The 16207-nt window shown below is 42.8% G+C and overlaps 1 protein-coding gene and 1 long non-coding RNA gene across 7 annotated transcripts in view; one reads left to right on the top strand and one right to left on the bottom strand.

Annotated features, from left to right (window-relative positions):
• Positions 1 to 16207, top strand: part of GLI3 (GLI family zinc finger 3) — a 261843-nt gene that overhangs the window by 168347 nt on the left and 77289 nt on the right. For all 6 annotated transcript variants that reach the window (XM_077304551.1, XM_077304554.1, XM_077304553.1 and 3 more), the window contains one exon: positions 13777 to 13982. In XM_077304551.1, the coding sequence (XP_077160666.1) occupies positions 13777 to 13982 (206 nt within the window). The remainder of the gene's footprint in view (positions 1 to 13776; positions 13983 to 16207) is intronic.
• On the bottom strand, positions 3556 to 15833 carry LOC143821017 (uncharacterized). The gene is made up of 3 exons (XR_013225635.1): positions 15496 to 15833; positions 7017 to 7075; positions 3556 to 4206 (listed from the first exon to the last, which is right to left on the bottom strand). It is a non-coding gene; the product is annotated as an uncharacterized LOC143821017 (long non-coding RNA).

Raw genomic sequence — 16207 nt, 5'->3', positions numbered from 1 at the left:
CTTCCCAACCTCCACAGTTTTCTCCTCCTACCCATTTTCCTTTTTATGTCCCAACCAGAAAAATGATAGCTGACGAATGTGTGGGTGAAGGGCAAGCTGGGAGCGATCAGCCGACAAAGCGGCTTTTCTGCTGCTTTTCTGCTGTGTAGCGAGCACCACGCTGTGTGTGGGGGGGGGGGGAAGAGAGAGGCGTGGGCGCGGGCACCGGCAAACGTGCAGGTGCGGAGCTGCTGCACCTGCGCATTTGTGCCTCCCTCTCCCCCCACACAGTGCGGCGCTCACTATGCTGGAGCTATGGGTGAGAGGGAGGCGCAAACAGGCAGGCACGGCAGCTCTGCTCTAGCACACTTGCGCGGCAGCTCCGCACATGCGTGTTTGCCCCACCGGTGCGCTGGCGCCGGGCCTCCCTCTCCCCCTACTGGAAAAAGTTGGGGGCCACTGGATTAGGCCATCCATAGTTGGGTGGGTACTTTTTACAACATCAGTAAGTGTAGTGCTGTACTTTTTACTATGACCATGATTAATTGACCCACTTATATGGTATTTAATAAATGTGAGCACTTAGGGACACAACTGGGATGGAGGCTAAATGTACTTAATGACAATGCTAATGAGAATCAAGAACGCTCCTATCTTCTTAATCCTACTCCTTAGCCTCCATAACTCCGTCCCTTCTTATCATGGTCTTCCATCAGCAGTTGAAGTTCTTTTGATGTGGAAACACATCTACTGGCATGCTCCCTGAAATGGAAATCACTATGGATGTGATGTCCATTTGGAGCATGCCAGTAGATGGAAAGGAATATGGGTGGTGGTGGCTGGCAAGGCCAAGCACTGAGCCCAGCTCGCTGTACCGCTGCTGCCTCCGCTGGCCATCTGCTGTGTCCAGCCCCACAACTCCTAGGATCAGTTTGTTGCAAATTATGTGTTTCCAATCTGATTTTCAGATTTTTTTTTATTTCAATGATCTTCCATCCTGCCTCATGTTTTTATTTGCTGCATTTTGTTTTAGATGTGTATTTTAACTCTAGTTTTTAACTGGTTTTATGTTAGATTTTATTATGATTTTTAAAATTAATCTACAAGCACTTTGTTGGCCTTTATCAAGCAGAAAGGTTAGATATAAATGTATATCATCATGAATATTCCTTGGTCATGCTAGAGTGTAATGGAACTTTGGAAACTGTCAAATATATAAAATCACTAGCAAATGATAATTAAATAATTGGTATTGTATGGGGATTAGAGATTATTGGTGAGTTAGTTGATATATGAAGAAGAAGAAGAAGAAGAAGAAGAAGAAGAAGAAGAAGAAGAAGAAGAGTTGGTTCTTATATGCCGCTTTTCCCTGCCCAAAGGACGCTCAAAGTGCCTTCCCGTTCCTCTCCCCACAACAGACACCCTGTGGGGTGGGTGAGGCTGAGAGAGCCCTGATATCACTGCTCGGTCAGAACAGCTTTATCAGTGCCGTGGCGAGCCCAAGGTCACCCAGCTGGCTGCATGTGGGGGAGTGCAGAATCAAACCCGGCATGCCAGATTAGAAGTCCGCACTCCTAACCAATACACCAAGCTGGCTCTCAGCTTGATGTTGTCCTTTCTGTTAAATAAATAAAGTACTCTGTTCTACTTTTGTAGTTTTTTGTGTCCATTCCAGAGGCAGTCTTGTATTGTTGTACAGGAGGTTGTGGATGGATTGGAGGGACATTTAGGTATGCTCTGAACATTCATGATTTTTCCACTTTGAATGTGAATAATACACATTCTGTGTTGCAGATAACTATCCTGAATAGGTAGCAAGCATGAGTAATTTTGCAAAAAAAAAAAAAACTGTGGGGACGTATTATTCAGGTTAATATGGTGCTAAACCAGTAATTAATGACAAGAATGCAATGTACCAATATTCAGATTTATATGATACTATTTAGTGATGTGCTTCTGCAGCTCTCTTTGGATGCAGAACATGGTACACAATGAAGCCAGCTGTCAATAGTGTTAGCCTAAATGAGTCAGTTTCCCATTATGAAAACTGTAGATCCACTTTTGTAGCCTGGTGTCCAGAGCATGCATTGCCAGCCTGTGAGAGGGCAGAAATCCACACATGAATATAGAGGCAGGTTTTTCACATTCTTTGATGAAAGAACAGGGCTGGGGTGAGTGGTTGCATGCCACTTTCAGTGGTGTATTTGTGCAGATGCACAGCACAACTACTCTTGAGGGTGAGACTTCATGATTAATGGTGTTTATTCTTGACAGAAGCCTCCTTTATTTATCTCCAATACAGTTTAGTGATTTTATCAGTCACCTGAATGAAAAATATTCAGTCATACCAATATTGCAGTGTAAATTGAGTCGAGTCACTTTTTATTATATCTTTCAGCCTTATCATCTGCACAGTAATTTTCTAGCAAAGGGTTTTGATATAGAAAGGCAGGATTTAGCTGTATTTGACAGAAAGCCTCTTCAATTTCCCCCTAAAAGTTCAGGCTGCTCTTAGAAATGTATGTATTAAAAAAAAAAAAAGCCTTCGCTCTTATCCAAGCAATTTCAGGATTTGAAAGAATAAAGAAGATAAAATGCAGAGACCTGGATGTGAGAAATGTTGTTAATTTGGAAGCATCTAATGGTTGTGGAATCCGTGGTGAACGGTTCCTTAGCATTTAAATGTGTGGCTTTGTGTGAGTGTATGTTTTATACTGTTTGCGTGGATACATAGTTCTGCCTTCTTCTAATCAATCACCATCCACCTCCAATCAGCATTTGGCCAGAGCATATCATTTGTCCTGGATATAATTTCGGAACTGAAGACTCTAATGGCACCTCTGCATAGAGGACGTCAGTTTCCCAGATAATAGCCAGAGAGCCTTCCCAAAACTGGTCGGGATAGAATTTTTCTCATTCTCTCAGTGCATTAGTGAAATAGGAGGACATGTTAAACAAATGCCTATTAAATTAGCTTAGCTTAGAAACATTAAGTGAGAGAAGGTTGGTGACATTTCTTTGACCCTCTCAATTGGGGGGTGGGTGGTATTATGTGTCTCCACGCTAATGTAGTCTTGACAGGCTGTTTAAACACATCAAGAGGCTTCAAGGGGATATTTAAAAAAAAAATCCATTGCACACATGAGCTAATTTCAACATATATCCAGTCATATAAAGAATTTGCAATTCTCAAAGTCTGGTTAACAAAGAGGCTTTTCAATCTGGTGGTGGTGATGGTTCAGCCATAGTGAACAACATAAATAGTGTAAAGTTTTCAATGGACCAAAGGGTGTGTGTTTTAGTATGAGTTGTACCAATTCCTTAGAGTGTCCTGGGGAGAGCGTGGGGGCATTCGTCTGGGGCACTGATTGGTTTCTTGGCACTGATACAGAGCACGTATGACAGGGGGGCCAGTGGTAGGAAAGTCAGACAAGGATCGGGGGGGAGGGGGGGGAGAGGGCATGCTAGCGCCCATTGTATTTACCGATACAATGGGCTTTAAATCTAGTAAATAAAATAAAAAAGATAAAATGCAGACCTGCATATGAGGGGCCCAATTTGGGTACAGCGCTTTAAAGGAGCTCATAATGCCTCCTGGAATTATTTTGCCTTGGGAAAACAGTGCAAGGGGGTAACTGAAGCTCCCTTTCCCCATAACATGATCCTGTTCTGACTCAGATCCCTGCACATTTGGGAAATAAGAACATAAGAAGAGCCGTGCTGGATCAGACCCAAGGCCAATTATGTCCAGGATTCTAGTCTCATAGAAGTCAACCAGCTAACCGTAGGAAGCCCACAAACAAGAAGACTGCAATAGCATCATCCTGCCTGTGCTCTCCAGCCATACTACCTCTGGTACTGGAATAAATTGTGTCACACCTGATGTCGCACTGTCTCAGTCAAAGGAAACCCTTGATACAGCCAAAGTTACGTATTTCAAGCTGCATTTATTTCAGTAGGATGGCCACAGACCATGGGGACTCTAACAGACACATTTCAGTTGGCTCATGCTACTTTTGTTGAGTATCTATTTCGATGCCTCAGTTGTCTTCTGTTTTACTTATGTTTTTATTTAAAAATTATATCATGCCTCCTCCATATGTCAGATGCCTCATAGTATGGAATGAAATATAGCATGAGTTTCACTCAGTGATGTGTGCAGACTTTGTAGTAGAAACAGCAGGAAACTTCCATGTTAACATCTAACTGAAGGCAAATTGAAGAGGGCTGGGAAAGAGAATGGAAGAAGCTTCATAACTACAGTAACAGGAAGCAACCAGTGTTGCACAACTAAGAATTACCATTGGCTATTATTGTTTACTTTTGGTACTGTCCATAGAGTTACAATAGTTGCAATGTATGGCTGCGAAAGTTGGACCATAAGGAAGGCCAAGCGTCAAAGAATTGAGGCTTTTGAACTCTGGTGCTGGAGAAGACTCTTGCGAGTCCCTTGGACTGCAAGGTGAACAAACCAGTCAGGCCTAGAGGAGATCAGCCCTGACTGCTCCTTAGAAGGCCAGATCCTGAAGATGAAACTCAAATACTTTGGCCACCTCATGAGAAGGAAGGATTCCCTGGAGAAGAGCCTAATGCTGGGAGCGATTGAGGGCAAAAGAAGAAGGGGACGACAGAGAATGAGGTGGCTGGATGGAGTCACTGAAGCAGTTGGTGCGAGCTTAAATGGACTCTGGGGAATGGTAGAGGACAGGAAGGCCTGGAGGATCATTGTCCATAGGGTCACGATGGGTCAGACATGACTTCGCAACTAACAACAACAACAATAGCATTATTGTTTATGAACAGAAAACTCTTTGTATTGGAATATTGAGTGTAAAGAGTATCCTTATTCATATTAAGGATGCCAGACCCCTGCTGGTACTGGGGGAACCCCATCTTTGGCATTGCTGCCCACCACTTACGGGGTTTTAGAAAATGGGGTAAATCCCCCAAAACAGCTGCTTTCACATCAGTCTCCTCCCCCACCCCCCTGCACTTTCTGGGACCAGCACGCTTATGTCACCTGGAAGTGATGTCAGCATGCATCAGGGAGGTGACACTCTGGGTTTTTTACCATAGAGTTTTTCCACATGCCAGTGTATTGCTCCTGACGTCTCCAACATGACTTCCGTGTGATGTCATTATGCTGGATACTCTTCTGGATTTGGATAAGTGTGTGTGTGATTTGTCAGAGAGTGCCCCTCCCCTGCCAACAGTGTAGTGGCACCTGGGAATTCTTAGAAAATGGGAGGTCTCCATTTTCAGGTTAGCCCAATGAATATGACTTGCCCTGTATGTTTGCAAGGAGAGATCACCCAAGGAACACCAAACAAACTAAAAAGTCATGTAGCATGGATGAGACTAACAGCCTAGGGGATCTCAGTTATCAAGCTTGAACATGTCTAGCTTAGTTAGGGTATTTACTGGTAGATGGTATGTCAGTAAGTTCCTTTACCTGTCCATGGAACCTATTTTATATCTACAGTCAAAGCCAGCTCCTAGCTGCATTGGATGTTTATGAAAGAACAAAAACTCCAGATGATTATTTCCATACACCTCCCCGTTCTCCCAAATGAGGTAGATTACAATCTATGTGTCTAGCTACCAATTGAAATAAAATAAGTCCACCACTAGGTTTTGGTCAAATCGTCCCCTAAAATTAAATCAAGGGTTCTTACTGACTTGGCAGTAAATAGTATCAACTTTTATTTGGGGTTCGGGACATACATAATCTGGGATCAGTTGGAGATTGTACAAGCAGTCTCATTGTGTCTCCAACTATGAACCCTCCTCCACTTGCTGTATCTTCAGTTCTCATATGCCATAGATACATTAGCAGCCTACCCTGATGTTACCAGTCCATATGCAGTAGCAGGGGAAATCCCCCCAAATAGCTGCTTTTAACTGGTAGGTCAACCTTGATATAAGAGGAGGAAAGCGCTGGTTTCTTGTACCCCACCTGTTCATTACCCAAAGGTGTCTCAAAGCAGCTTACAGTTTCCTATCCTTCTTCCCACAACAGACACCCTATGAGGTAGGTGATACTGGGAGGGCTGTGACTAGCCCAAGATTACTCAGCTAGCTTCTTGGGCATCAAACCCAGTTCTGCAGATTAGAGTCTGCTACTTTTAACGACATCAAGCTAGCTCAGAATAAAGGTTTCTGGCTACTATTAATGGTCATTCTGTCTTTATGGTAGTGGAATATAGGTGATACTGGTGGATATTAGGGGAACCAGGAAGGCATGGAACAAGTGGGATGGGGAAGGAAGCCACATTGGCTAAGGGGCAGCCAGGATACTCTGAGGAGGGTTGGAAGGGGAGAAGGTGGACTTGAAGTGATATGGAGGACAGGGGATGAATTAAATTGTCATGAGTCTGGGATAGAGGGCAGTTCTGGATATGGATATGGATATGGATATACTGTTCTGGATATGGATTGGGAGACGGAGATAGGGATTGTAGTGAAGAAAGGAGGGAGGACACCAGATGGCTTGCTGTCTAAGACCCACTAAATCCTGGCACCGTGTCTGCTAGAAATACATTCTTGGACCGTTTATGCACTGAGAACTTCACTGCCCCAGCTCCTGTGCAGGAGCACAAATCGAGGTGCACCAGGCCAAATGCTCCCCCATGTGGGCGCAGGAAGAGGTGGGGCAACCTGCCACGACTAAAACTCCAGCCTGCAGCCTGGCATGAAACCTCCAGTGCATAAACGGTCTTGGAGGCTCTTGACTAGGATTCATGAGAAGCTGAATGTTTTTATGTCGCCAGCACACTGTTCTGAGTACCACAAAAATTTATTGGGGTACCTTAACCAGCTAAATAAGCAAAGAGCATGCAAGGTTCTTATATAGCTAAACCACAGGGGAAGGTGCATGAGGCCGATCACAACCCAGTGGCCCCCTAGCCTGTTTAGTTAACCATGACTCCTGCTATTGCTCTGTCCTGGGATTTGAGTCAGGCTCATAAACATAATGAAAATGGTTCTCTAAACCCTTAATTGTATAAATAATAAAAGTTTAAATTTATTTTATTTACCTCCTGGTTTTTCAGCTTTTTCTAGCCACATGCTGAAGTCATCTTTACAAGGTTTTTTCCTGAAAGCATGAAGGGTAGAAAGATGTTTTTAGAGGAAAGCTGAGATCTGAATTAGGTTCTTTATCACAAGTCTCAAGAGCCATAGAAGAAGGCTGAATGTTATACGCCCTTGTTATATAGGCTGAAACTTTCAGCCTGGCAACCCAAGAATGTGACTTAGTTGTACGTAACCCCAGCTGATCTTGATTGCAGGTTTGTGTGAATTTTAATAGGATTAGATAGATACATAAATTAGCACTGCTGCCCATCTATTGCTTGGCACAATTCAGAGTGCTGGTTCTTACCTTTAAAGCCCTGAATGTCTTGGAACCAAGGTACCTGAAAGACTGCTTCCTCTCTTCCTGTCCAGTCCACCAGCTAAGGTCTTCTTCATAAATTTTGCTCTCTCTGCTCTTGCCTCCAATCACCTCTTGGGTGGTGACCAGAGAGACTGGGCTTCTTCAGTGGTGGAGCCTCACTTATTGGCTTGCATGGTGGCTGCTTTCCTATCTTTTAGTCACAAAGCCAGTCTTTTAATTAGGGGGCTGCTTTTTAAACATAATTTCAGTTCTCTGCTTCTAGACTGGGAATCGTATTACAAGACTCGTTTTAAGCCGTTCAATAGTTTTATGTTGCCGTAGAGTTTTCAACATTTTATTAATTGTCGCTAACTTTTGGGGGAGAAGGAAGGTGGTATGGGAAGCTAAGCAAGGTCACACCTGGTTAGTACTTGGATGGGAAACCCCCAAAGTAGGTTCTGCGGGGGAAGGCAATAGCAAACCAGCTCTGCTTTTCGTTTTCCAATGAAGGCCCCTTGCTGAGGTTGCCATAAATCAGCTGCAGCTTGACAGCCCTTTACATACACACACAACTGTCTGGTGTTTTGCCTTGCAGGAGAGCGCACTTTTTCAAGGAAGACGCACACACTTTTCTGTTGGCTTAAACGAGGCCACAGCTTTATTAACTCTGCAGGAGTGTTGGCGCAGCATGGGAGGGGGAGCCTGACCCCAGTAGCACCTTGATGCCCACTCAGTTCCCTTGCCGGGAATACGGGCCTCCTTGCCAGTGGGATCCCACCTACAGGTGGCGCCCTGGGGCCTACCTGGTTCCCCCTGCTGGGAACCTGGGTCCTTTTGCCACTGGATTCCCACTGTAGGGAAGCATCCACTTGGGGTGCAAAGAGGAAGTGTAGACTTCCCTTGGACCCACTCCAGGCCACCTGGCATTGTAAACCCTGAGTGCCAAGGAGAGGTGCAAACCTTGGCTATCTGGCTCTGTGAGCTCCAAGCCACCCCAGCCAGCTCATCCCCACTTGCAGAACTGCTGCCTCTTTAAGGAGGCCCCTACCCTGAGGAGTCGGATGCGCAACCCGAACTCTCTCCAGACAGGCTTCATCCCATGCCAAACTGACAGCTGTGACACATTGCAAGTCAAAACATTTACAGTGGCCATTTAAACATGCACATTATTAACCAACATAACAGGGTGGGTGGGAGGGAGACTTTTCCAGCGGTGATTTCACAAAAGAGGCATGTGGCACCTTTTAAGGCGCTCCAGGGCCCTCGCCTCCCAACTCACGTCACAGGCACAGCATGCTTTGGTGCACCTGCCCTTCGTGCCACGGGGCTCATCACCCACCGACCCCCTCCGCCGGTGCACCCTCCTAACTGTCCAGCTCCTCCGCTGCATCAGTGGCGGCTGGAGGTAAGTATTCTCCACTTTTTATCTTTCACTTTGTAAGCAACCTCTAGCAGGTTCTCTAGAGAGATGACATTTTCAAACAAAAAATAAATCCACTTGCATGTATGTATGGTGGTGTGACTTCAGGTCAGTTTAATTTAGCAGATGCAATACTCATTTTTTTTTAAAAAAAATTAACACATTTTGAAATGCTCCGTATGGGTTTGGGCTTCAGGTGTATTTGTGCGTTGTATATTTAGATACTATGTCTGAGGTGGGAGGAAGATACACTTTGCAGGTAGTATGTCATGAAGAAGACCACATCTTTCTCCATGGAGTGCACATTGAAACACTTCTTCCACCTATGGCCTGTGTGAATAGACCATAGTAAAAGATTCCACTGTTTTCTGGTGAATTTACAAACTGGCCCTTTGATCTAAGGTAGTTATTCCTTTCCTAGTTTCTCATCCTCCTCTAGACGGAACCTACATCCCATTACCTCAGGACGTGTATTGATCCCGCGAAGTCCCTTGAGAGCTAATATAGTATAGTACCCAAGACCTGACAAGCTTCAAAGTTCATGTCACCACAAATTCTCTTGTGGCCTTAGGCAAAATACTGTTTCTCAGACTTCAGACTCCTCCCTCTGCCAGCTCTTCAGGTATAATAACCTACATTAAAGAGTTTTGTTTAAAAAAAACAGTATGGTGATTATGTAGGTGAACATATTCTAGAGAGGGTGGTGCTTTCATTATTTCAAATGTGCTGAATAAGTGTTAAATTATGGGTTCAATAGCAGAGCCTTCCCACAGCCAAGAAATTGTCCTTCAATGCAAAGGGCTTTTCACCGAGGTTATGTCTCTCTTCCATTGGCAGAAGGCTCTGCTCGTAGTGGAGCACAACTTTTGAACTATTGTTATTATTTCTTTCCATTAATCCTTTTTTTCCAGCCACCTCTCTGAATCATGAGGCACTCAAAGAAGTATATATCTATAAATAAGACTGTAAATGGCTGAAGACCAATTAGGGGATTTTGGTTCTATAATGTTCCTAGAAAAAGACAGTAAAGAAGTAGTAATATGGAGAATTTTGCCTGTGAAAAACCTTCACATAAGCAATTATGGATGTTTATTGGATGGCACTTCACAGCCTAAATTCTCTATATAATTTTGTCTCTAGGTTGTGAACTGTTCTCTTCTAGGACAATTACAGAACTGAAATTATCCATCTTGAAAAGCTTAAGGCAGCCATTCTCAACTTTTTTACCATTGAGAAACCCCTGAAACGTTTTAGATATGGGAGAGAAACAGGACACAGAATATGTTGCAGAAAAATGGATGCTCAGCCTCCCCAACTGTCTGTTGGAAATCTTTATTAAGGCCAGCCCTTCTCAGTTGGTGAGATTATTTTCTGAAAATTAAGATGTTTAGGGTCTTGAATAATGCGGCAAATAGCCAGGTTTCACATTGGAAGATGTATAGAATCTTTTTTAAACAGGTTAAAAAAATATTGCAAGACTTGGTTCATAGTCACATGTTCATCACTAGAAAATTGAACTTTCATACTGCCTGATGGTGCATCAAACAGTTGTTTAAAAATCAAATCCATCTGTGTCCTGGATTTTTTTGTTCATTTGTCCTGTCAATGTAAATGTTAAACAAACAAACAATTTTCTAGTCCAGCCTTCCAATTCAGCTCAGGGTGGGTAAACAGCATTGTTAAAACAACAATTAGGATTACAACATTAGTGTTCTAACTTCCCCCAACTGAGATCACACCAGGCGAGAGGGGTTCTAAAGTTATGGTCTTCTCCCATCTCCAGCAGTGAGGCCAGAACTTCTTGGTAGCTATTTTGAGCCATAACCATAATCCTGGCTGTAATTTGCATTGTTTTAAAGTTGTAAACCACTGTAAGTGCTGGGATTGAAATAATGTGTACCATGTTACTAAATAGATATGTGTGCCTGAATATTTGATTTCTATTCAGTTGCCATTATGGATACGTCCTGTGGACGCTTAATGACTGTGGCCTGATGTAGTAGATGTCAGTGCTTGGTTCAGTTTGAGGGCAGTAATTTAGCCCTCAATGACCAATGTATCACATCACTGTCGATATTTTTTAATGTTTACATAGCCTCAATGATGCTTAAGGTTTTGCTCTGACTATAACATTATTGATGGAATGAGTACAGAGAATGGAAAATAGATTGGTTATAAGGTCCCTTTTGGGGCTTCTCAGCCATTATTTCTCAACCATTTAATCCAGCGGTAGTCAAACTGCAGCCCTCCAGATGTCCATGGACTGCAATTCCCATGAGCCCCTGCCAGCGAACGCTCATGAGCGTTTGCTGGCAGGGGCTCATGGGAATTGCAGTCCATGGACATCTGGAGGTCCGCAGTTTGACTACCCCTGATTTAATCTGTAAACATTCCCTCCACGCCCCACAAACACAATATAAAGACAGGAGAGCTTCAAAGGAAGTAGACCATACAGAAAGTTCCCCAGGAGATTGTAATGATTTTAAAAAGTGGAAGATAAGTCAGTATCATTGGTCCTCCTCTAGAAGCTTCTCGGCCTGGTTACTTGGAGGTGATTCCTATTTGCCTCAAGTAAGCGAGTGATTGCCTATTTATAAACCAGAATTATTAACTAATAGTATTTTAACTTTTCTCTGGTCCATATATTATTGGGTTGTAAACCTTGTGTTGTAAAAAAAAAAAAGTATTATTAAAGGTTAGAACATCAAAGCCGTTTGCTGCCATCTGTGGTTTCCTCAGCTACCGGTGACTTTACTGTGTGTGCACTGAATTAATAGAAGAAAACAGGGCCAAAAATCATTTAGTGGAGGTCACTTTGCTGGGCCACTGCACATTCATGACAGGACTAATTAATGCCTTTGCCAAAGCACGGCTGGGCAGGCGGGTGCTGTATTTCCTGACGGGAACAGTTTCCTTGCCCAGCTCTGCTGGTGTTGATGGCTGCAAATGTTGTTGTCATCTCAGTGTATCAGGCTGTTGAAGTGTCGTGACAAAGGGCCTTTGCCAGCCTGCTTATTTCCTTTTTATATTAACAGAGGGCTTGAAATGTTCCTTAGAACTCTCATGCCAGTGACACCTGGCCTCTTTCTTATTTTCTTACAGTTTCACAGTTTGGTGTTCAGAAATAATGGTTCTTCTCACTTTACTGGTGGGGTTAATTAACAGATTCTTGATCTATCTCCACAATGCTTTGCTTTGCCACACTGAAAAGCAAACATATGGAGGATCTTTGATCCACAGCCCATCTGAAGAAATTATCCTCCAAGGCTGCCTTATAAGGCCCAGCAAACTCAGGATCCACTGGATGTAATTTGTTTCTAGTAGAACTGGAGCAGTTATGACAAGGATGAGGTAGGAAGTCAAAGTCTGGTGTGTATTTTGGCCGAGCGAAGACACACGGGGCTTACAGTTTTAGATCAGGGTCTCTGGAGGGATTGCACAGGCATCCCTGTCCCGACAAACATGCAGTCATATTTTTCTGTCCCCTCACCTGGCACATCTCAGCCTGGCCACCTGCCATCTTCAGCTATTCTTTGTTCTTTGCCTGTAGTTGCAGCATGGATGAAAAGAGGGTCTTGCCCTGCATAGAACCTGTCTGGCAGGAATGGGCTGTGAGTAGGCGGTGCTGTGTGGGGGAGAAACAGAAGGCTAGTTTTCATGTGGTGAGGGAATGCCTTGCCACAAGCACATGTACAAAGGACAGGAGAACTGACTGGCAGGGGAAGGAATGTAGGGCTAGGCTGTACTGGTAGGGGAAGAGAGAGGAGGCTAGGGAGAACTTGTGCAGGGTAGTGGTAGTATGAATCGAATTCTGCCTGTGCTAAAACCCGAACCTCTTTACCATCAAGTGAGAGAAGGGGAGTCAGCCTGCTCAAAGACTTAAGAGCCTAGAAAAGACTTGGGAGGAGGCTCAGGAGGGTGGGATTTCCAAATTATACCCTTCCATCCATGATTCCTTGTGTGCTTCCAGCATAGTAGTCTGGTTGCCTGCTATGCAGATGATGAAAGGAGCAAAAACCAAGCCAACTACAAAGTTTGGATCTCTATCAACTTGAGGATTTCCACCTTACATGCCAAAAATGACTTTTAAAAATCAATCCAAAGAAAAAACTTACAAACTGGAGGAGGCTGAAAACGTTGACCAATTGACTCTTAGTCTAGGGGGTGGAATGATAGAGGTGTGATTGGGAAATGACTGGCTCATGTTATGATAACAACCACAGATGAGGTTGGAGGACAAAGAGAACAGGTGATGTTCTGAAAGCATAGAGTATGAAGGGAAACTGAGATTTCTGTTGACAGTGGGGAAGAGTTGTTTTATACTACTTATTCAGTTCTTCAACAAGGCCCAGAAAGCAGGAATCAAATGTGTCATTAAGGAGTTGGCTGATGGCCACGAGGAACAAGGATCGCATTGAATGCATGCCTGAAGTCTATGTATCTTAAGCACGTATCATAAATATATCCAAATAAAAAAAGTTTTCTTGTCTGCTATTTTATGTCCTGCCTGAATCAGGAGAAAGGCAGGCTTATAAATAATTTAATTAATTAATTTTTATGTTCCAATATTTTACTTGTGGTAAATTTGGCAATAATGCTGGAGGCTTGCTGGGCTGTAGGGGAGTAAAGCACTGCTATAGACTGTTTTGAATTTAATTTGTTCCCTTCGTGCAGATTCTTAACATGTGTTACATTTATACTTAAAAAAAACTCACATATGCCTTATTACTGCACAGAACCATTAAATCTGTTCAATCCATAATTTGTTGCAAATGTTGTCCCCAGCTCTGACTTTAAATGTTTTCATATTTGGAGTTCAAAGTTGGCATGGCCTGCTAAAACAGATCTCAGAAGATATCCATTCAGATGAGAAGCTAATGTCCATTTGCTTCGTCCCTTCATCTGCCATAATGGAGTGGTAACTCTATACTATTATATAGGTCTATTGCAATAGGATAGATAGCACAGTACATTGTTGTGTTTTGTTCTCTTTATAATTTAGGCCTTCCGCTCTGTCGAGTAGCCCAACGTACTCAGACTTGCCCTTCATCAGAATTTCCCCGCATAGGAATCCTGCTGTGGCATCCGAGTCTCCCTTCAGCCCACCTCACCCATATATCAACCCCTACATGGACTACATTCGATCCCTGCATAGCAGCCCATCTCTGTCTATGATCTCAGCAGCTCGAGGACTCAGCCCTACGGATGGTGAGTTTCAGACTGGCTTCCTGTTTGCTGTCATTTTTGGAAAGTGGTGCATTAATCTTGTCACCGTTTCTCTTCACCTCCTTCCAATCAGCTGCAGCTGACTTGTCACACATTTATTATGTCATAAATGTTTCAATACTTCATCAGCCTGTAGCTGGTAATTTGTACATTTCATTGAAACATCAACCAAAGGTACCATCTCATTCAAAAAGAAAAGTTAAAAGTTGAAGAATATTTATTGCTTTCAACATCTTCCTTTGGTGGATCAGAACATCATGGATACATTTCACCCTGCTTACAGCAATGTAGATGAGAAATCCCTGAAGTTAGTTATAAAGAAGTAGGAAGAGCAATTTATGGCATGCTTTCAAGGTCTGCTTTTTATGTTAGTGAGGTTGTTTTTTTTAATTGCCCACATAACACCCTGACAATTTGGGACACTGTGGCTCTATTATACCGCATTTGAAGAGATGTAATGTTTGACACTCCCAGGTATTTTTGGAAAATTATTTAAGTAGGGGGATTTTTTGGGATTCAAATTTAAGAAGTATGAGTTGGATACACTGGTTCCCTTATTGTACATGAGGGGTTTTTCAATGGAAAAAGCCTCCATTAAATGAAGAAGTCATTGCATTAGAGCAGCCTTTCCCAACTTTCTTACCATTGAGAAACCCCAAAAACATTCTTCAAGCTTTGAGAAGGAGGAGGTGGGTCGACATGACCATATATGCTCATATAACCTGATAAATGTTTAACAAATTGTAAAAATATATTAAAAATAACTCCCATCCATTTGGCAAACCCTTCCAGGACCATCAAGAAACCCCAGGGTTTCATGAAACCCTGGTTGGGAAAGCCTGCATTACAGGAAGGCTCCCTCATTGGAAGAAGGACTCTTTCCTCCATCCAGATGCTTCATGGCCGAAGAGAACCTTTGACTCCTACCCTTGAATTGTGCTCCTTTAAGATTGCAAACATCCAGGATCCTGCTAAAGTTAGGAATGACTAAGTCCCATAGATGCCAACCAGACAATGTCCCATTGGTTTAATGCTACAATGTTTTCTGTTCCGTTTTATATCTCTGAACCCCAAGACTGGATAGCCCAAGCAAACCTGATCCCAGAAGATCTCACAAATAAAGCAGTCACCCCTGGCTAGCCCTTGGAAGGGCAACCTCATACCAGGGTCATAATGTGGGGGCAGGCAATGACAAACCATCTCCAAACGTCTTGTGACTGGCTGCCAGATAATCTTAGGATCTCCTGGCTAGGATATCCCGCCATATGATGAATAATATCTGCGACCCAATGCTGGATATGAACTTGCAAATCCATTGGTCATAGACGTGTGCAAAATTATGAAAAAGGCAACATGAGTGAGGGCAAGAAAGATTTATTCCATGTGATAAGCAAATTGTCAATTTACATAACTTTTGTCAATCAGTGCTTGTATTAGGATATCCACAATCTACAGTATTGCATATTTTTAGATAAAATTAAGATATGCTGCCTACCTTTCCACCAGGTCCCGCTTGTTTTTTCCATCGTTCTTCTGTGCCAAGCATTCCACCACCTGGTTGTGGCTCTACATATGTGCATAGAAATGCCCGAATGGTTCATAATTTGTACCTTTACTGAACTGTTCACAAGTTTGTATAATGTGCTAACTTAATATGTTAATTCAGCCCCCCCCCCGGAGATGTTAATGTAATAACATCATACAGCTAAATATATACAATTCTCACAGGGAAAAGAAAATGAACATTGGCTTAAGTAGCAGTTTTATAGGGATGAGCAACAAAAAAGAAGAGGTATAACCTGGACCTGGTTAACTATACAATGATGAAAAGGCAGTTGGAGTATTCAAAATTGTAATTCCTGCTAAATTGAGCTATAATGGGTCAAATTAGCTAGCTAATACTTATGGAAGTCAATTAAAATACTATTTTAATTAAGGACAAAGCCCTTCCCACCATATAGGAAAATAGCAGATTTACAAAACAGAGACAATCTGCCTTTAGCTGAATTTGAAAAATGAGCTGTACTCTCTGCTCAAATGGATAATACCGTAACTAATTAATCCTCACATATAAGAATATATACCTTTACAGATAATCCATTACTTATGGGCGATTGTTCTTATGAGAATAAATTTTAATGACCTGTTGTCAATCAGAGCTTATATTACACAGGCAAGGCATTTGTAACAGTGATAAAGAAAGTTCT

Source organism: Paroedura picta, chromosome 11 (assembly GCF_049243985.1).
Source record: "Paroedura picta isolate Pp20150507F chromosome 11, Ppicta_v3.0, whole genome shotgun sequence".
Classification (NCBI taxonomy): domain Eukaryota; kingdom Metazoa; phylum Chordata; class Lepidosauria; order Squamata; family Gekkonidae; genus Paroedura; species Paroedura picta.
The sequence above is the reverse complement of the archived record's forward strand: the minus strand, read 5'-3'. Positions and strand labels throughout refer to the sequence as shown.